At 39.1% G+C, this 22694-nt stretch overlaps 1 protein-coding gene across 1 annotated transcript in view; it reads right to left on the bottom strand.

Annotated features, from left to right (window-relative positions):
- Window positions 1-214: 214 nt before the first annotated feature.
- Window positions 215-22694, bottom strand: part of ITGA2 (integrin subunit alpha 2) — a gene marked incomplete at both ends in the record, with an annotated part of 110592 nt that continues 88112 nt past the window's right edge. The window contains 14 exons of the mRNA XM_080718029.1: window positions 215-295; window positions 1099-1215; window positions 3608-3697; window positions 6513-6626; window positions 7981-8085; window positions 9436-9546; window positions 11100-11202; window positions 16144-16227; window positions 16313-16389; window positions 16897-16989; window positions 18363-18504; window positions 19112-19194; window positions 19754-19864; window positions 22146-22297. Coding sequence (XP_080574155.1) covers window positions 215-295; window positions 1099-1215; window positions 3608-3697; window positions 6513-6626; window positions 7981-8085; window positions 9436-9546; window positions 11100-11202; window positions 16144-16227; window positions 16313-16389; window positions 16897-16989; window positions 18363-18504; window positions 19112-19194; window positions 19754-19864; window positions 22146-22297 — 1463 coding nt within the window. The remainder of the gene's footprint in view (window positions 296-1098; window positions 1216-3607; window positions 3698-6512; window positions 6627-7980; window positions 8086-9435; window positions 9547-11099; window positions 11203-16143; window positions 16228-16312; window positions 16390-16896; window positions 16990-18362; window positions 18505-19111; window positions 19195-19753; window positions 19865-22145; window positions 22298-22694) is intronic.

The following is a 22694-nucleotide window of genomic DNA, read 5'->3' as shown; positions in this document are numbered from 1 at the left end:
AATTATTTTTTTCTTTCCCTGTATAGAATAAGTCTTTTAACCTTTACCCAGCCCCAACCCAAAATTGCTTCATTCCAAACTGTCCAGCAGTTTCTCCTAAAATATGAGGCTACATATTATATTATCAAAGTCCTGGGACTCATAAAGAAACTCATTTAGGGCCATAGTAGCCCTTGGCTGGGATGCTGCCAGTTTCTACTGGTCAACCGGTGGTTCAGCTGTTGAGTTCTGTGGTCTCATCAACCTCATCTGGATTTTTGATCATTTTTTCATATTTTCTTTTGAAGAAGCCAAGCTGTAACAGTGATGACATAAAAGTGTTACTGTACTCTGGGTTTGATGATATAAAAAAATCACACAATATATACACGTATCACATGTAGTAAAATCACTGAACCCAACAAATACAAGTAAAAAAGTAGTGTTACCACCCATGGCTATTTGGTGCCGTGTCTTTGACTCCCTTTGCTGGCACTTGCTCTAAGGAACCTCTGGGAGTGCCCGAGGCTCTGCAGAATGTGGTGTGCAATGTGCACTGCTGATATGGTGTCTATTGTCCCTTAGGACATTTATATCCAGAAAGTTTAACTGAATTGCAAAAGGTTAAATTTCTCAGAGTCTACTTACTTGAAGCTCAATAAAATGTTCAGGAAGAAGGAAGGAAGAATGGAAGGAGGGAAGGAAGGAAGGGAGGAAGGAAGGGAGGGAAGAAAGAAATAATCTTCCTTATTTTCAAAGACATGAGTGAGAAATTATAAATGTACTTGCATTTCTCTTTCCCATGATAGAAAATGTACCATATAATACGTAAAATTTCTAATTTTTTCAAAGACAAGAAGTTTACTTGGGAAAGTGGGAGATACATGTTCAAATGTTCAAGGGATAATGTGGACGAGAGAGAGAGAGAGAGAGAGAGAGAGAGAGACAGACAGACAGACACGGACGGACAGACAGACAGACAGACTGAATGACTGACTGACCTGACTTCTGAATTTGGGGTCTCACAGTTCCTTTATAATAGACTTCATGAGGGTGTGAGTAGGAGCACACTGCAGACTTTCAGAAGCCATGAATTTTACCATATAATACTTTTCTTACCTTCCATAAAACTGCAATCAGAGCTAACAGCAACAAGAGTCCAGCAATTATACTTCCTATGATAACTCCAGTTGGAACTTCAGCTTTCTCATTGGGTTTCATTATCATAAGGGGAATCTGTAAATATATGTTCACAATTGAGTTATCTAATTTCAGCACTGAAAAAAAAAATGAGGTCGTCTAGTTCAATCGTGTAATCCTATAAATGGGTCTGGAAAGGTGATACGACCTGATTTTGATGGCCTTCTTAAGCATTGTACACAAGAATTTCTAAAGAAAATCCAGGTTAGGACTACACATTTCCTAGTTTTTCCTCTTTAACTGCATCAGTATTTTATGGCTAGGTCATGCCTGACAACCTCAGATGCTTTAATTATTTATAACATAGAAACTAGGGTTTCTGGCATATATTTTCACCAAGTGAAAGCAAATGGCCTTGGGGAGGGGAGCACAACCCACCCCAACTCCCTTGTGCGTCAACTACTACAGCTTTGCATCGTATTTCTCAAATATTGATTTCTCTTAAACTCCATGCAAAGTTGCTGTCAGCTGTTGGAAAAGTAGAAACAATATCTCAGGGCTCAAGGTGACCTTTTCAGTGTAATGGTCTTTGAGAATATTTATGACACTTTATGCCCATTTCCTGGCAATTTTTGTGCTGTACTAGAATGGTTCTCTTAAGAGTTTTAACAGTAACATTTCATATTCTTCCCTTATATTTTAAAATTAGTAAACAGGTCAGCCATTTTCTCCACAAAATTATCTTAAAGAGCTATATTTCAGAGCATAGGAAGGGGACAACATCTATATTTATTTACTTGACTTCATGTTAAATTGTAGCAACAAATGAGTTGTTTCTCCTATGTACATTTTATGGGTTGGGTTAACATGGAAGCTGGCCTTGGTGACTGTATTTCTTCCATTAAAAAGCTAATGTAATGTTTTTTATAAATTTATGAGTGAAGTTACGATAAATTCATGGAGTTTACTGCTTAAAGGCAGTTATAAGCACACCTCTCTATCCCAGACTTTCCTAATCTGGGGTCTGCAGATCTCCAGTGATCCATGGGTACAAACCTGTGTGTATCAGATTTTTCAAATGGGCCTGGGAGTCCAACGAATGCAATAATCGCTTGTCTACCTATAGGTATGTGTTTATTTATTATTTGGGTTTAAAACATAACACTTTATCCAGATAATTGCTTGGATTGAAAAAATTTTCATAGACACAAATGAAGGTTAGCCTCTGTTAGTTATTACGACTGCTGAGAGAACACCAAGAAAAGAAAAAAATCTAATGGATTCAGGAAAATTGTTCATTTGAATTTTCAATTACTGTATTTAAGACTGCTTTCTAAAAAAATGAAGACTTCAGCAAAGTTTTACCTATTGTTTGAACACTGCATTTCTCTAAAGTGAGCTTTTAAGAAAAATCCATAGTACTTTCCCCCTAGGCTAAGTTCACAGCAGTTCGAATTTGAAGTCTACATTTCCTTTGGCTCTCTTTCTGATTTTCCATGCCCAGCCTCTGAAGAGAGGGTGTGGGCTTTCACTGAAGTTTCTAAACCAGAGGCAAAAAATGTCATCTATTGTGAGGAATCATTCCCCCCAGGACGAGAGTGGGACAGTGGTGCTGTGAACTCTCAGACATTGAGAGAGGTCCAGGGTTCATGGGGCCATTGGTGCTCTAACCAAGTCTGTGGGCTGGAGGAGTGGACAGAGGCCAACTGTCTTGCTGGCCTTGGGGGCAGAATTGGGAACTGGCTTCCAGCTCCTGACAAAAGCATGGGGAAGAAAATGCCCAGGGCTCTGCCAGCAGATTAGCTGGGCATGAAAATCCTGCTCTATCTAAAAATGGCATATGCTAATCAGAGTTTCAGTGCAAATGAGCTGTCCATGCCAGCCTTTGGAACAGAGAGCCTTTGTTTTCTGTGAAAGTATACTTCTCTGAAGCACCATTTTTATCAAGGGGGCATTTATAATTTTCTAGAATGTAAGACCATGAATGGACATGCCACACAGCGTTAGTATCTGGTTGCAATAAGTACTATTAAGAAATCTGTAATAAGTGACTTATTTCTTAGGCATGCTTCAGCATCTCTTATAAAACATACTAAAGTACAATTTACAATTTAAATAAGTATGACTTAGGTTTTATGGTCTGATATCTAGATGGTTTTGTGTAAGCACCACAGAAGAAAGGCAAGCTGGTGGTGCTGGTGCAGGCATGGAGAAGAGACACCAGGGTGCCCCAAACAAGATGACATCCTTTCTGTTGTGCCTTTCTTTGGATAGTCACTTCTAGAATAGTCAGCTTTGCCACCAAGGGAGCCCAGAGGGTACACACATCACTGGACTTTAGTAAACACACTTGTCAAAGCTCAACATAATAAACATCAGATTTCCAGTTTCAGTAAGATACTTCCATATGCATAAAGGTGAGAAGAATGACTATTCTACGATGTGAGGAGCAACATGCCCGTCGTGGGGAGGGGCGCGCCGTGCTCACCATGACAGTGTTCTCTTCAATCACATATATCTCGGGGTTATAGGTGTCAATTTCTGCAGCTGCCGTCAGCTGAACCGTCTGGAAGGTTGACTGGAACATAGAATAAAGAAAATGTTTTATATCCTAGCAGCAATAAATGCAGAAAACTTGGCATGTGTATGATTTATTTCCTGGTCAAAAGTGACAAGAGCAAAGACCAATTCTGAAGATTCAAGAATCTTTGGGGGCTCGAGCCAGCGATATGCAACAGGATTACCCAGCAGAAGTAGCTGGGCAGCTTTCAGAAAGTTCAGTCCCTTGGGCCCTGCCACCACATTTTTTCAATGTAAACATTACTGAGGTATTCTGTCTATAATGCACATATTGGACCTGATGCTTTTAGGACTCAGTTTTTCTGGTTACTAGGGCATAAAATTCAACATACTCCATGAGGTAATCTGCTAACTGTATCTAAGAGCCAAAAAGAGAAAATATAATTCCAAAATGTGAGCAATTTATTTCTTTTCCACTGGCTCAGTCTCTGGCTACTCTTAATTTTCTCAAGATGGAAGATTGCATCAGAAATGAACCCTCATCACTGGTCTCTTATACATCGTAGGGAAACATTGATAATGGTTTGAGTTTCCAAAAATGTAGCTGATAAGGGAATGCTAGTTTCATAGTTCCTAAGAAAATGAGGTAATTTTTTTTCTTAAAATACTGAGATATCTGCACTCTCCAAGCAGGCCCCGTCTTACAGGGACACAGTGTCCTGAAGGTTAAGGAATAGAAGTGGGCGTGCCTCGTGCACCTGGGAGGGTGAAGGAGCGCACCTTCCTGCTTGTCCTCACAAATGACAGCCAAGCCTGCCTCAGCCTGGAAGCCTGAGCAACACTTGGTGATGAAATGACGTGGTAGGAAAAGTTGACTTTGCTATGTCAGAAAAAGAGTGGCAAGAGGAAGCAGTGTAGCTCTGGGCTTTAACAGAGGGTAAGACTGGGCTGTTCAGGTAATCTGAGAGACATCCACTTTGCTGTCAAAACAACTAAAAACAAGGAAGAGGATGCACACCTGACCTTCCACAAAGGATGAAGACAGGTAGGACTTACATACAGCGACTCTCCAGGATATGTGGTCTGTTTAACCCCTGTAACCATGTTGAGGAAAGATAAAGAATATACTTTCTAAGAAGTTTGCTCCTGGAGATGAAACTGCTGCTTCTGAAAACTGTTGGGAAGGTACTTTTAAAAAGACTTATATTAAGTCCATTGCAGTGCCCCACACTTGTGATCCCAGTAATTGGAAGCTGAGACAGGAGGATCACAAATTCAAGGCTAGCCCTAGCAATATAGTGAGGTCCTCAGCAACCTAGAGAGACCTTTTCAAAACAAAAAGCGCTAGGGTGTATCCATAGAATGCTCTTGGGTTCAATCCCCAGTACAAAAAAAAAAAAAAGTGATATTAAAATGATGTATCTTTAAGTTAAAAAATCACAGAAAAAACTAAATGTTTTTCACAGAGCTGGTGTGACTGTATTTTGATGTGCAAAAGTCAGTTTTCCTTCCCAGTTGGCCAAGTTTGCTATGAAAACATTTGTTCCTCAAATCCAAGGAGCCAAGGATCGTTTTAAGCACCAAAGTACAGCCGCTTGGAAGGAGGTGCAGCTCACAGCTGGTGTCTCAGCTCATGGGACTCAGTACTGCCCTGAAGGCTTTGAAGCAAAGGCCGCTGAAGTGGGATCCAGAGGGAAACACACCCAATGCTGTGTGTGTGCATGTCCCTATCACTACGAACCTCGGTATGATGTGTAATTATGAGGCAATAATAAAAGCATATTTAAAAAGGAAAAAAAATAAGCAATAAGAAAGCCAAACTCCTTTCTCCACTACCCTGATTTTATATTTTCTCTCGAATTGCTCACTACTCCTTTTATATTCTGTCTGTTTACAAGACTATTGCTTATGTTTTGATTTCGGGAAGAAGTTAGAGGGAGCTCAGTTCTCTCATCTTATGCAAAGCTCTGTAGTAGGGAATGAGGATTATTAGAGAGATCATGACAGTAAAAAACAGGGAGCCAGGTGTGGTTATAAGCACCGTGGAATTGACTTGTTAACAAGCACAATGGGGACCAAGAAGGTTTTAGATTGATTTATATTTCGCCACCTCATTCAAATCGCTTGTTGGCAAAAGGAATGGCTAGCCATTCAAGCAGCAAGATTTAAGGAAACCCATCTAGACTCATATTTTTTCATGCCAGTCTGAAATCCTGGCCGCTCAGAACCACGCTCAAGTATCACTGCTGTACACTCTCCCCTGCCCTGGGGAAAATCAACATTGACAATGAGTTTCTTGGCACTTTCTTCAGACTTTTCTTAGGGGTTAAAATGACTTAAAAAGTTGTGTGCTCAGTGGGCTCTCTTGTTAGAGAAAGGCTCAAACTGCAGAACCCAAAGTGGCGACCTGCTCTAAGATAGGAAGAGAGATTGTTAGGCTGGATTCATCTGCTGGGTGGCTTATGATCAATCAAGCAATTAGTGAAAAGCCCAAAAAGAGAAAGACATGTGCACCTGGATGTGGGTGTGGTAAGGAGACTGGGAGGATGGATATGTGGGGACACATGGTGAAGGAGACAAAGCAGGTGCCATCTGTAGCCAAGGCAACATGACAGTACTCCTGTAGATATCGTAGGTTGGTGTGGAGTCTAAGCGGACCTTTTCACAGGCTCCTCTGTTGATTCTGAGGCACAGCTGGACTGGGTGGTCCTTACCAAAAAATGGAGGTATACAGCCTTGCAGAGTAAAATTACCCAGCTTACTTGGGTGCCACTGACATTAACCAGAATACTGTTATGCAAATGGCAAGAGCTTAAGTGAAGCCTCAAGTTTTCTTGCTATCGATGGACCCAGTGAATAAAGCCGATACTTACTGCCGCAAAGGTCCTGTTCCAAATTCTGGTAGACACATTAATGAAGTACTCTCCTTTCAGCTGAAGGTCTTTCAGCCAGCAGGTGACATTACTACAGGAGGCAGTTCTGCAGTTCTTTTCAGGTTGGAGTCAATAGTAAAGGAAGAGAGAGGGTTAGTATGGGTGTGAAAAGATAAACACTAGCACTTACAAAGATGGCTACAGCTCAGTGCTGGGAAGGCTCTAGGCAATCTCACGAGCTATTAATACTTAGGACTCCTCAAGGGATTTTAGTACTATGCCTCAAAATGTACAAATTGCACTCCCTTTGCCCCAGGCATTTCCTGTCTGTATAGATAGCCTTAGGAGATCCTCAGAAGTATGTGGAACAAAGTTTACCAAACCTGTTTATGGCACTACTATTTTTGAGAGTAAGAACAAAAATACAATAATTATGTTTACCAAAAAGTAAACTACTGAACGTGAACAAAATTTAATATAATTTAGTCATAAAATCTGAGGATAAAGATGAATTGCTTAGGTTAAAAAAACTGAAAGTAAAGGAATCAATCATTGTCAGGGGTTAGGAGGGATGGAGGAGTGGGGGGAGGGCAGTAATTGTACTCTGTAGCCAGGCATGGTGGCTCATGCTTGTAATCCCAGTACTTGGGAGGCTGAGAGAGGAGGATCATAGTTCACAGACAGCCTCAGCTACTTAGTGAGGCTTTTTGCAACTTAGCAAGACCCTATTTCAAAATAATTTAAAAAACAGGATTGGGGGTATAGCTTGGAGGTAGAATGCCCCTGGGTTCCCTCCCCAGTACTGCAAAAAAAAAAAAAAAAAAAGGGATATTTTGTAGCGCACGTCTATAACCCCAATACTTGAGATTCTGAGACAGGAAGTCCACAAGTTCACAGCCAGCCTCGACAAAGAATGGATTTCAATATTATTTATACAGGAAAGCTGTGGTTTGTTTAGAGTTTGCTATTTAATGTTTACTCATTTGACTAACATGTGCCAAGAACCATGAGATATGCTCAGGTATTCTCTTTTCCAAAGATAAGAGCATAGCTCAGAAGCAAGAGATAAGGAAATATTGAACCAAAACAGAAGAGAGGAGTATATTTAGCAGCTAAATAAGAGAAACTGGTGATTATGTGAAAGGGGGATATAAGAGCTTCAGCTACAAAGGACAACCCCAGTTCTCTCATAACCCTTGGCAATGTTTCCAAAGTGCACAACACAGAAACACAATAGTTTTGCACACATCCTCTGATACCATGCATCCTGGACATGCATTTTGCAGGTAATGGCCTAAGTAATAAGTTTAGACTTGAGAATGTATTTTTTCTAGATCCCAGTTCACACAGCCAACAAAGGCAAAATGAGAAAGGGCTACAATCTGAGCTGGTTGGAGAAGCACCTTGATTCCAGGTGAAACAAACAATGAATCACTGAAGGAAACTCCACTAATTAACCTGTCCTTACCAATTCTTTCATGTGCCGCAAATTTTCACTCTTGAAAGATACAGAAGAAGATGTTTGTCCTAATTTCAGTGGATTAACTTTTGCATTGCAACTGATGTCACCAGCCTGCAAAAGAGAGCACCGAATCAGACTTAGGAAGCCAAATGGTTTAGGATGTTCCTTTCAACATGGTAGGAGATCCTGCTATCACATGTGAAGGGGGAGAGGAGGGGAGTTAACTTACTCCCTCTACACGTGACCTGGCCAAACTTCTTAGGATCACTAAGGCAAACCTACGGTGAATATTCAGATCCTCAGATGTGGCTTGATGAAATGGGCTAGGTTCCTTTAGCCTATTAGGGCTCAGATGTGGCTCATACCCGAAGGTTCATGTACAGGGTGGCAGTGTTGAGAGGGGATGGGTCCTTTAGGAGTTAGGACCAAGAGGGAGGTCCTTAGGTTAAATGAGGCTGGGTCTTCAAAAGGAATTATGGAACTCCATCTCTCTCTACTTTCCCATTTGGCAACGTGAGTTTCTCTCTCTCCCTCTCTCTGTCTCTCTCAAGGTTTTACTATCCACCATGAGATCCTCACCATAGCTGAAATGACGTGGGCATTATACACTTAAATTGCTGGAACTGTGAGTTAAATAAACTTATTTTCTCTATAAAGTTGAGTTTCCTTAGATATTTTCTTGTAGTAACACAAAATGGATTAATGCAAATACCATATGTAATCTGATAAATTTATAAAAATATACACTTCAAGTGATTTAATTCAGAGTTCTTTTCTGTGGAATATTTCAGGATTTTTATTTTTATAGTCTTATGCACCATATAAGAAGAACACTACTATAAGACCAGCTAAATACATAGACCAAAAGGAAGCCAATATCAAGGAGTTTTGCTAGAGCAGTTTTTTTTTGTTTGTTTGTTTGTTTTTTTGGTGGTACTGGGGTTCCTGGAAGCCTTTCTACCTCTGGGCTACACTCCCAGACCTATTTTTACATTTTTATTTGGAAACAGGGTCTCCTAAGCCAGTGCGCACAGCTGGCTTCGAACCTGCGCGATCCTCCTGTCTCTGCCTCCCAAGCACAGGGATTACAAGTGTGCGCCACCACACCCGGCTGGTAGAGCAGTTTTTTTCCCCTCCAAACAGTATGTAAGAACCACTTGGGGAATTTTAAGAGAAAAATACCACTTTAGGATATTCTTTTTAGATTCTGACTTAATTTCCTGGAAATCATTCTTCTTTAAAAAAGTTACTGGGATTGTTAAATAATTTTTTCTATCTTTCATACCTAGACTCAGACATTTGTTATAAAAATATTTTGCTTCTACCTGCTGGTTAATTAGCAACTGGGATGCACTGGGGTTATCTTCTCATCTACAAACTGTCAGGCACAATCACCCCAACTTCGTGTGCTTTTTCCATCTTAAAAGTGTGCATTTTTATAGGTTATTTTTCTATCCTTACCTGGTCTGTGTGCACCCCAGTTAGGTACATCAGTGGGTTCCTCCCTTCCGTGTATTGAGGGATGTGGATTATTACAGAGGCCATGCTTACTGGAACCATTCCCGTTGTTACCTACACAGAAAAGTAATTCTGAATCACTATCTGAGGCACATAATACAAAGAAAATGATCAATAACCTCTGTGTTGATGAAGGGCAACTATAAAATAGTAGCCAACTGTGACTGACAAGCAGTGTGGCTTGGGAGAAGAACCCGGGCAAGGAAACTCTAAACTTCAGTTTTCTCATATATAAAAGAAAGATAGTCAGAAATGCAGGAGGTATGTCCCAGCACACTCCCGTGTTCACCAGTGGGTTTCTAAGTAGCCTGTGCTTATGCACTACTGGTTGTTATTTTTATTTTTATTTTATTCATTTTTTTGGTGGTACTGGGGGTGGAACCCAGAGGCTTTTCTACCTCCAGGCTATACTCCCAGATATATTTTATATGTTATTTGGAAACAGGGTCTCACTAAGTTGCTGAGAGCCTCACTCAGTAGCTGAGGCTGGCTTCGAACCTGTGCGACCCTCCTGTCTCAGCCTCCCAAGAGCTGGGGTTATAAGCATGTGCCACCACTCCTGGCCTGGTTGTTATTTTTAAACAGCATCCCTAGGAATAATAACTAGGAATAATAGGAATAACTCATACCTTACCTTGGAATTAAAATGGATAATATGTATATATGCAAAGAACTCAATACAATGGCTGATACTGCATTATTTTCTTTTTATTAAAAGTTGATTAAATAGCCTATTAAAGAATGTGGCTTCCAAATACCACCTACGTTTTATAAATTCCAGTATCTGGATAACAAAGATTTTTTTGTAGAGTTTTTTTTTTAGATCACAGAATTTCAAGAGTTACAGCCATATAATGACTAATAGGAAATGTACAAAAATAAAATGGCATTGACTTAGGGTGGATAAAATCCATTTTACTTTCCAAAACTTCTGTAATGTTATTTTAGTATAAAATAGTCATTTGTTCATAACCTCATTCCTCTTTATATAACAGACCTGAACCTTTGTAATAATTGCTAAATTGCTATTCACAGATATTAGAATTTAACTCAGAATTATTTTAAGATACTGCCTATAATCACTGTACAAACTGTATACAAATGATAAGCTTCTCAAACAGAAATGGCAAAAGAATTCTTTTATTCTATTCTATAGTGTACCTATTCCAAGATAGAATGGCAAAATAATTCTCTTCCAAGGATGTTTACTCACAGTTGTTGATTAATATTAAACATTTGCCTTGAAAATACATAGTTTACCCCTTACCCAGGACACATTACTAAACACAAAGCTCTGTTGTTTACTTATCTATTATCCATCCTATTGTTTCTCAAAATATAGAACCTAGACCAGCATCATTGACATCACCTAGAAACTTATTAGAAATTCACATTCTCAGGCCACCCCAGACAGGTTGAATCAGAAATCCTGGGAATGAAGGAGAGCAACTGTCTTAACAACCCCTCCACGCGATTTCAATGCAAGCTCAAGCTTGAGAATCCCTGATATATTTCAACTTTATTAATCACAGTTATTTTCATCTCTCCCCAGATTCATTTCACCCCACTTCTTCCTGATTTGCCATCCGTATGACAGGCTTACCGACCTTAAGGGAGAAGATAAATTGTGGACCAATATCTTCAAAATTGTGCACAACAGAAGGGACATTCTCATCTGAGGAAACTTCATAGAAATTTATGTTGGTGGATCTGTTGGATGATATTTTTAAAGGCAAAGATATTAGTTTTGATGTTGTTTTTTGAAGCTTTACATTTCTCTTAAGTATCATCAATCTTCGATTACAAGTGAAACGGTTTGCTTTTAGTTACAAGAGCACTGAATGAGCCAGATGTGGTGGCACACACGTGTTATCCCACTATTTGAGAGGCTGAGACAGGAGGATCTCAGGTTTGGGTCCAGCCTCAGTGGACTGGACCAATACAGCAAGACTCTCATCAACCTAGCGAGTCCCTGTTCTGAAACAAAAAGGAAAAAAGGCTGGTGCTGTATCTTAGAGGTAGAGTACCTCTGGGTTCTGTTCTTAGGCCATGAAAAAAGCACTAAATAATTATTCTGAATTCAGATAGACTCTTTTAGCTTCCATGTATGAGAGAGAACAGGTGGTATTTGTCTCTATGTGTCTGACTAGAGGCTGGAAGGTGGAAGGGGAGGCTGGATAAAGGGCTATGAAATAGTGGGTTAGAATCTGTCAGTCCTAGTGTTCTATGGCATAGCGAGGTGACAGCAGTTCACAATAATCTATTATATATCATATGCATAACTAGAAGAAAGGAGCTAAAAAGATCCAAAGATAGAATGATAGGAAGAAAATGCTAATTACCCTGATTTGATCAAGATGCAAGGTATATGTGTATTGAAATGATATACATATATTGAAATATTGCATATATCTCATGTATATCATAATTGTACATAACTATACATATCTCATATATATGTACAATTATTGTGTCATCCAGAAATTTAAAAAATTAAGGCAGTAGAAATGTCAACAACTCCTGATTTTATTTTTACCCATTTTACCCATTATATATATATATATATATATATATATATATATATATATATCACCCTGTGTCCTATATGTGCAATTAAAATTATAACAATAAAAATGTAAGCCAGGCGTGGTGGCGCACACTTGTAATCCCTGAGCTTGGGAGGCTGAGACAGGAGGATCGCACAGGTTTGAAGCCAGTCTCAGCTGGCTTAAGAGACCCTGTTTCTAAATAAAAGTATAAAAAGTAGGCCTGGGAGTGTAGCCTGGAGGTAGAAGGCCCCTGGGTTCTACCTCCAGTACTACCAAAAAAAAAAAACCCAAAACAAACAACAATAAAAAATTAAAAAGTATCATAGCTCGGTATAGTGGCATATGCTTATATTCCCAATACTTGGGAGAATAAGACAAGTTCGAGGACAGCCTCAGCAAGTGTGAGACTCTTACCAACCTAGTGAGACCCTGTTTCATAATAAAAATAAAATAGGACTGGGGGTATAGCTCAGATGTATAATGCCTCTGGGTTCAATATCCAGCACCACAAAAAAGAAAATAAAATACAAAACAAGAAGTACTAAGTGAAAAAAAATTATTGTTATAATCATAGTTCAATGTATGTTTCTAAGATGAAAATAAATTCCTTGAAAAACATATAACTTTATGATATTTCTGCCTAGATTCTGTATGTTCCATGTTTATTAGCTGTCAAACCTCTAGAGTAAGTACAAAAGTATTACTTTAAAAATTATAGTCAAATTTGTCAAGATCGCTGTGACACTGACTGTCATGATACAGTCTTTGTTGACCTTCTACATTATTCGTTACCAGACACCTGTGAAACAGGACATTATCTTCACTAATTTTTTTTCCTATTTGTTCTATTTCCACACCAACTCCAGTGACTAGGTCTGAACTGGAATTGATCAAATCTGTTTCTTCCCATTGTGGAACGACCTTTAAGATGGAGGACCCAGGGATTTTATTAGAGTCGATATAAAAGCATTGAATTGGCCTTAGCCCTTTTGCTTGGGATTGTCTACTAACACCCAAAAGCACAGCTGTGCTCAAGTCAGAGGAACCCTCACAGGCCCAATCAGGCTGGAATGAAATTGGATATCTTCTACCTTCTCACTTATTTCTGAGGCTCTGAGGCTGGTTTCCAACCAAGGCAACTTCATTGGGTTGAACTGGGGATATAGAGGAAGAGGTAGAAGGAGTAGGAGTCTAAAAGCAGTGTGCACATCCTCTTCCTTTATTGCTAGTGGACAATGTATCTTAATTATAGGATATTGATTCTATTTCCTAAAAACACTGGACTGGATATTTTCCAAATAGAATATTTCGATTTTTCTACTTAAACACTGCCTTTCTCTCTTTTTATTTGTTTAAAAAGCTTTTCCAAAAATCTCAAGAGGAAACTATGTCATAGGGATATTTTAAATAGATGTGGCATTTGTCAAGGTTATATATTATATATATATATGGAAATAGTGATTTGTCAGCCTTACATGGAAAATGGGAAAACTGAGTAGAATATTAAACAAAAAGCCTGGCTGTGTGTATGAATTATTATCTTTGCCTTCCAAAAGATGTTTGTATGAATGACCCCCTAGCCAGGGATAATTTATAAAATGATTCATTTTGAAGAGATCTGATATTCATTTGTTACTTGTCTTTTCCCCAAGTTAATTGTTGACCAATATATTTATAGAAGCAGTTAGCTGTACTCAGAGGATCCTGTTGCAAAAACAATTCTATTATCACTATTGATTTTCACGCATCATATGTACACAGTATAATTGCACATTGATACAGCAACAAGGTGTATAATTCAATAATTGGTTAGGGCTTTTTCATAAGTGTCTTCAAAAATGTTTGTTAAAATGTTTTTGTAGGATGCTTGTGATGGCTAAGCAAATAAAATAAAAACACAAAACAACCAAATGGCTCTTTAATATTGGAGTGGTTACATAAATTATGATCTATCCAGGGACAAAATAAGCTAAATTTCTCTAACATTTCATATAAAGTAAATTATAGGGAAGTGTTTTATTCCTTTAGGGTAAATAAAATGTGCATATACATATGTATACATCCTGGTAAACCGTGTATCTATAGGATATTCCAAAACAGACCTGTTTGCCACCTGCGGAGAGTATCATCAGGGTGCTAGAGGTTGTGTATTTCAATTTTCATTGTGTATCTTCCTAAAAAGTTTAAATTTTCTATCTGTGGATATTTAAAATTTTTCTTTGTACATCTAGAGAAATTTCTAGGTGTAGGATGAGAAGCCATTTCAGGTGTCCTCTTTATAAGTCCCCATATTAAACTTTTAACTAATTACTTTGGAAACGCTGAAATGTATTTGGACCCAGATTATCAGCACAAAAATACATAGCTAAGCTGTCAATTAGTAAAAGTGAACTTCCATCACAATCTTATACTTATTTCATGTTAAATTATCTGAAAAATAACTGGCCATCATAGAAAAACAGAAAAAAAAAGGCAATGTTAGCAGGAAATGTCTAGGAGCCGGTCATGGTGGTGCACACCTATAATCTCCGTTCTTGGGAGACTGAAACAGGAGATTCACAGGTTCAAGGTCAGCCTCAGCAACTTAGCAAGATTCTCAGCTACTTGGTGATACCTTGTTTCAAAACAAAAATAAAAATAAAAGGGCTGTTGGGTGTACCCTGGAGGTACACCCAACAGGAATTCCTGTTATCTCTCTCTCTCTCTCTCTCTCTCTCTCTCTCTCTCTCTCTCTCTCTCTCTCACACACACACACACACACACACACACACACACACACAGAAGTGTTCTAGGAGAAAGAATCAATATACATGAGAAGAAAAATATTCAGGTCATGTGGCAAGACCAGTCTCTCCTTTGTCTTTGGTGATTTATCTTAGCAACCGGGAGTCCTTTGAACTCGCAGTTGCTGATTAGTTTTTCAGGGATGGACGACTCAGGCTGCAGTTTGTTTCCACTGTGGCTCTGTAACTCACTTGCTACACAAGCATTCTTTTCATCTTTGCTCATGGGTCTCAACCTCCAGACAGAATGACATACTTTTCTTTTTGTTTTTCCTTCATGATTTATTGGATGATGCGCATATTCCGTGTTTTTAGGGGCTGGGTGCTGAGGTAGTTGTTAGAGAAGCCTGCTGTCCTTGGACTTCTTGGGAGAGCCCTGCCATATGTGTGTCAGGGGTCACTGGGCTGTGCAGGGGGAGCTGCCTTAGTGCCTCATCAAGGCAAAAACTGGTTGCCAGGCTCAGAGGTGGGGCTCCCCTGAGGTTCATGCACCTTCACAGCTGTACCCGGGGGATCTGTGCCATGAACCTGCCTCAGTTCTGTGAGTGAAGGTGATCTCAGTCTACTAGTTCCTGTGGGATTTGTATATTGCCCAATTCCCAAGACACTTGTCACTGGGAAAATTTTGAGATAGCTGGTATCTACCAGGAGCATTATTGCCATTGCTCCCAGGTTGACTTGCCTTGAGAAGGCAAGAAAAAGGAGTAAAGCATTTCTTCATGGATGAATTCCTTTGGAAAAAAATCCTAATTTCTTCCTGATTAGAACAAAACCTAATTGGTAACGTCAGGAATTTTCCACTTACAAGCTGGACTTGATCAGATTTCTGTGTCTGACTACTCAGTCCTCAACTCCCTTCAGTATCTCTGCCGCACACCTTCCTCTCGTGTGCAAAGGCTGGTGCCCGGGAGCTTCAGTGTTCAGGAATGGGGGGATTGCCTGGATCTCATGCACAGAGGAGAACTTTGCACTGAGAAGACATCCCTGGTAGCTCTTAAAGCACTGAATCATCCGTTTTAACATCTTGGGAAGGTTTTCAGCTCTTCTAAGGGCTTGCAAGGGACCTTTGCTATGGCATATGGAAAAGACATTTTCTCTGCCTTTCTTAACAATACCTCTCAGAGTCAATAAACCTAAAAAGTTATCCAAAGTTTGTGTAGGCACAAAATTATCTGTGTACTTCTGTTTTAGTTGACAAGAGGGACACTAATCCTCAGTTAAAACTGAGCATATGGAGGATTTGTTTAGTCTTGAGCCCAATGTGTTATAAACCAGAGTCAATGGTAATAGGCTACCCATGTGCAAGAGTCTTCACCTACCTGGTTAAGTGAATTTCTGCATCATACAGGAGAGGAATTTTGAAGTCGACCGAATTATCTGCGTTGTTTGCTTCCTGGCTTTCACTGTTGGACAAATATTAGGAAATTATTTGAAGAAAACCATCATAAAAGCCATCTATTACCAGTTCATCACGTCTTTATGCTTTACCTTAAGGCTTTGAAATGGACAGATGCCTGGCTCTGAAGGTTTTGAAGATTGAAGTCGAAGCTGATAGTGAAAGTCACCTGTACACAGAATTAACATTCATCAATCCATGATGCTTTATGTACAGGAAAACTGTTCCCCACAAAGCAAACTCATCCCAATTTAATTCTGAATGTCATATGCTTTAAACTTTTAAATCTGTAGAATCTATTTATGTGCTCACTTTGCTTGAGCATGCTCACTTTAGAATTAAGAGCAATAAACTCTCAATTGACACATGTGCTTGTCTGATTGCAAAGCTTTTGCTCATATGAAACTAGCTTACTAGGGGTTAGCAGGTGATCCATGTGACTGTGTATAGCACTCTGACCAGTGTCGGAAAACATATTCAGGTAAGAACTTTATCTATCTGTGTGCTTTGGGAATATAGAAAAATTGAGCTATTAAGAAACTTCCTCTAAGTATGCAGCTGGCTGTTTTGTGATGCTTATCAAATGATGATCTCTAATAATGATGCTATATTGGTAAGTTCGCAGGAGTGCTGAGATATAGTTAACATGGATTTGAGGGTAACATGCAAGTTGTACCTGTTCCCCCTTCTTTAAGGCAGGGTAGCCCACGTCACAGATGAGAGAATTCTGAGATGAACCAACCTGGCAAGTTACTTCTGTTCCATCAACCTGAATGAGACCAAAGAGATGACAATTAATGAGAGACAGAGAGAGAGAGGAGAGAGGAGAGAGGAAAGAGGGAGGGAGAGGGAGAGGGAGAGGGAGAGGGAGAGGAGAGAGAGAGAGAGAGAGAGAGAGAGAGAGAGAGAGAGAGAGAGAGAGAGAGAGAGAGAGAGAACGGACATATACACTGAAAGACTTACAGGAACATTTTAGCAGTAATATTGGTTAACATTTAAATAGTTTATTTTCCTCAAAGACTTGAAAGTCTTGTTCTGTCCACACAGCTAATATACTTTTTGTCCGTATATGGCACCAGGGATTGAGCTCAGGGGCACTCTACATCTCAGTTAAACCCCAAGTTCTGTTTTTATTTTGAAATGAACTTGCTAAGTTGCAAAGGGTCTCGCTGAATTGCCGAGGCTGGCATTGAACCTGCAATTCTCCTGTCTCAGCCTTCCAAGTACTGGGACTTCAGACATGCACCACCATGCCCGGCACATACTATTCTTTTTATTATTAACTCTAAAGGTACACCTGCCAAGCCAAATAGATTAAAAATTGGATTTCTTCCCCCAGAAAGAAATCATAGTTCAAAGAGTTTTAATTCAATATTCAGAAATATTTAGTCATACACTTAGCATTTTGAAATGTATCTTTTCAGGAAGAAAAAGATCATATTTTAGTGTTTATATTGTAAATAACTTAAAGACTTTTTAAAAGTTTTCTTTAGTTCATTATCTTTTTAAAATAAGAAGTTGTCATCTGGCATAGGACGTCTGTTATTTGGCATAGGATGAGTTTGGAAATCTAAATTTATTGTGAGTTCACATTAAGTTTAAATGGCCTGAAGCTATTTTAAATCCTTTATCAAGTAGCTTCCTTGGAAAATAGCTTTTCCTTCTCTCCTTTTTTCCTCTTCAGGCCTTAGGGTGGAGGAGGGAGCCAAGGCCCCTGGTCAAGTGCACTCCTGCTTTAGTGATCAGGGCAGCCTGACAAGCTGGCTCTGCAGGGACCTGCCATTTGGCAGCATCAAGACCTGGAGGCCTAAAGCTGGGGTTGTGCTGGGGGATGCGGTGCCTCAGAGCAAGTGCATGACATCTGTGCAGCGCCACACAGCCTCATCACTCAGACAGCTGGAGGAGAGTTATGGAGCATCTGGCTACTGCTGCCAAGACTCTGGGTAAAGGAAAAAGTGATCCAAGCTGTAAAGCAGAGCTGGCCTAGCTCCAGAGCCAGAAAGGGTTCTTGTGTGGCATAGCTAGTGAGAAGCCACATATAGGATGGATCATACCCAAGGTTGTCACCTTCAGTCAACTGAGAGTTAGAGTAAGAAAAACACTAATTGAGAGCAGGTAGGATGTTCAGGGGTCCTCACATACCGGCATGGAGAATGAAGCAAAAAACAAGTTTTCTGAAAAATCAGCAACGATCCCAGTGTTGTATGCACTTTCCATTTTGTTTTTCAGTGTTACTGAAAATGTTAACCTTTTATTTTGGTTGTTGACAATGAAGTGCTGTTCTCTGTTGAAAGAGAAAAAGGGGGGGCATAAAAGTAAAGGAGGGAAAAAGAGAGAGATAAAAAAATCCTCATTTTCAGAAATAAACTACTGAAAATTGAGAAAATTTCTTAACAATAAGACACTATCTTTATGTTAAAATGATATTGACACATAAGTAAATGCTATTGGATTTTCTTCCTTATTGCTTTTAATTACATTGCTGGGGAAAGAGCTATCCCCATACCAAGAGTTCAATTATTTTGGTTTTTTTTTTTATAGTATTGAGGTTGGAATCCATGGGTGCTCTAACTTTGAACTACATCCCCAGCCCTTTTTATTTTGAAACAGGGTCTCTTTAAGTTATTGTGCACTGACCTTAAACCTGAGGTCTTCCCGTCTTAACCTATTAAGTACTAGGTTTACAAGTATATGCCACTGTGCATACCTTAATTTGGGATTTCTTATTGCTTTATTATTTTGTGGGTGTCAGAAGTTGAAAATTAATTTTGATAGTCTTTAGAGTTGTGGCTACTTTTGGTAGAAAACTATGCTCCATAAAACATTCATTTAAATGAAATAATTTTCTTTTTATATACATATTTTACAATGATCTTTCAGGTAGAACGTACTGAGTAGCTGGAAGCTGTTGGATATCTAGAACCAGATCTGAAATGCAGAGCCCATCATCACCACAGTCTTTATAGAAGGGGACCTATATGAAAGAAAAAAATTATATATTCATACATATATGCATATCTGTTTGTTTTGGGGTTACAAAAGCAAATCAAAGAATATGTATTCTATTTGTATAAAATTCAAATCCATGTAAAACCAAATAATGGTTTCGAAATATATACATGTTTAGCAAAATTATAAAGACAAGCATTGATAAATACAATTTTTTTACGCGAGCTGGATCAAAGTGGATGTGATGGGGGGCAATACATGGAAATTTATAGTCATTTAGTTATCTGTTATCTTTTACATGGGTGGTGAACACCAATCATTTGCTTTATATTTCTTTCTTTCTTCAACAAATATTTATTAAATCCATACAGTAGGTCAGACACTGCTCTAAGGGATTAGAAATAGAACACTGAGCAAGAAGACAAAACCTCTGTCTTGATGGCCTTACACACTGCTGAACTTGAAACAGAATTTCATTTACAAACTTGGGCCATCAAGGCGTGTCCTCAGCAACGTTAGACCCTGCTGCAGCGACTGAAGCTTTGTCAGCTGACCTCAGCGCAGAAAGAGCAAGCCACACTTACACTGAACACCTTGACAGACTCCGAATAGGCTTCGAGGACGGGGCTGGTGCCAGGGTTTTTCAGACTGATGTCCACACGCAGATCCAAAGAGTTTACAACATCAGAGGGCTTCTAAATACAAAGATACAGATACACAAACACATACACCAGGGAGTCAGTGGGTAGTGCGTGGCACTCTTAAAGCCCAAAACAACCACAAAGGTGTTTATAATTAACAAGAGTCCACAATCAATTATGCAGAATATACCTGTCTCCTCTCTTTTGTCCTAATTCTGCTGTTAGCCTCTGTATTACTAAGGAACCTCTGGAGACTTGATTCCAGTAAAACTCTGAAGCAGCAATTCTTAGTGGAACTCATCAATACTCTCATTATTTATGCAGAAGTAATTATAAATATTTAGGTGATATTTCCAGTTTTCTCTTCAAAAGACTCCCATGTCAGTACCCAGCTTAGGAGCTGCTGGCTATGTCTTTCTAATTCCTCTGGCCAAGACTTGAGTCCCTAAGTGACCTGGTCATAGTTCTTACTATGACCTAGAAAGGAAGGTCCTCAGGGTTGGTAGTTAAAGAAAAGATTTACTTCTTTAGCTAGGACCTGACTGTACTCTAAAACACAGAAGAAGTTGATCCTTACGACCTAAGTCTAACTCCCCAACTCTGGTGGGGGCTGCTTTGCTCTTTTCCCGAGAAGTTGATGCATGTACACTCAGCACTGACTGAAGCCAAACCTGTTCACGGGGATGGAGTACCACTTCTCCACTTTGGATTTACAGCATTTTAGGTAGCCTGGTTCCCTTCCAATATTTGAGGCGTCTAGTTTAATAGAATGCCACAACAGCATTGTAAAAGTCATCAAGCAATCATCTTACAAATCTCTTTCCAGTTCTGGTCAGGAAAGAGCAAATAAAAAGAATATTAAAAATCAATTTTTCCTTTTTCCTGAGAAGCAGTATCAACATTGCTATTGGGTCCATTCACAGGCAGGACTTGCTGATAAGTCTTGAGTTCACTTGGGGACCCTGACTATGAGGACACATTTGTGGCTACAAGGAAATGCTTTGTCAGCCGGATGCAGGCTGGGCACGTTGAATGGACTTAAACGGTATTGATGTCAAATAGAAAGTAGGATTTTTTTTCCTTATGAAAATCAGCCTGGCTGTCTGCATTCCTCATCAATAGATTAGATCTGTCACTTAATCCATGAAGTGGCACAAAAGAGGAAGGAATGGAAGTTAGCTTGTTTTCTTTTGGAGAATTTGTATAATTGGGACTTTAACAACAAAAAGGGCAGTCCTTCACAGATAAGAAACCTTCAAATTCAACAATAAGTTAAACAACTCAACAGCTTCTAAATGTGTACTTGATATTCCTCCAACTCTCAGGCTTAGCATTTCATGAGGTGTGATCTCCATTTACACGGGGAGTCTGGGGTGTCCTTACACCTGCCTATGTTCTGTCCCTTCAATTCCCTATTTCTGGTGGTGGGAACACAGAATATGGGTTTTATAAAAATGTCTCTGGCAGTTCTTATGTACCCTAACCTCTGAGAATCATATTTAGGAAAGTACTTACACAATTCCTTTAAAACTGTTTCCTGAGTAGGTGAAATTTTCAAACATTATTATGTGGTTGCTAAGGAGAGATGTTTCAAAGAATGTATAAGATAAATTTCCTATAGGAAATTTTCTTCTGAGAGACATTTTTCCTTTGTGGGAGATTTTCAAAAGCCATAGGAATTATAGTTAGTAAATGTGGCATGAAATTAGGATAAGCAACATTTACTCATAATCCCCCATTGTTCTCCTGTAGTGAACCCATAATGGAAACCAGAGTTGGCATTGCCATTTTCAGTAGCTTAAAATGAATAAAAATTTTCCCCAATAAAAAATGTCAAAATAAAATTTACTATCAACTGAAAGCCTGCCCTATTAGACATCTGAGAAAGAACTATATCTTTGATTTCTCTTATTTTTAGCTTTTATTTTTAATCCCAAATAATATCCAATAGCACTAATTTTATTTATTCATTAACTTTGATACTAGGGATTGAAGCCAGGGGCATTCTGCCTCCAAACTACACCGCCATTCCTATTTTATTTTGAAACTTAATTCACTAAGTTGCTGAGGCTGGTCCCAAACTTGTGATGCTCCTTTCTCAGCCTCTCAAGTCCTGGTATTACAGGTGTGCACCACACATTCAGCTAATGCTGCTAATTTATTTAAGAATACAATGTGAATATAAGCATCATTATAAATAAAATATGCTTCCTCTTCATGGAATTAGACAAGAAAGACATCAATTAGGACAAGCATTGATGACACAAGTATTCCATTTAGACTCTCAGCATGCATGAGTCTTTAAGAGGAAATGGAGTGAACAAAGAGGCATCACCTGTATGTGAATGATGTGCTCTGAGCAGCTCAGTGCTTGATTCACCACCATATTCTTCTGCAGGTATCTTTCATTGTTTTCTTTAAACAAACCCCTGGAGGTTACTCTAGATGAAACTCCATCTGCATCAAGCGTGATGTTATATGTAATGTCTATGATAAAAATCACAGAGAAATGATATTATGATTGACCTTCCAAGGAGAAAGCATCCTTGCCTTGTTACTGTCTGTTAGACAAAGTCTCTGACTTCAAGAACATACACAACAAGTCCTTATATTGATGGATTATGAACTGAGGATGGCACCATACGACATTTTCAATTCCAGCTCTGACATGATGTAGGTAACTCTGGATACAAAGAAATGTGATTCAGAGATGTGTGGCTTACAGCATTGAAAAGAATCATGAACTTGCTACCGAGACACCTATTGGATAAACATGGGCAAATCGCTCACTCCCTCGTGCATCGACTTCGTCATTCACAGCAGCGAGATGTAGATAGGAAAAGAGCAGTCAGTTTTTGAATGCCTACAATTGATACATTCTCAT

This window comes from Muscardinus avellanarius (assembly GCF_963383645.1).
Source record: "Muscardinus avellanarius genome assembly, chromosome: 1".
NCBI lineage: Eukaryota > Metazoa > Chordata > Mammalia > Rodentia > Gliridae > Muscardinus > Muscardinus avellanarius.
The sequence above is the reverse complement of the archived record's forward strand: the minus strand, read 5'-3'. Positions and strand labels throughout refer to the sequence as shown.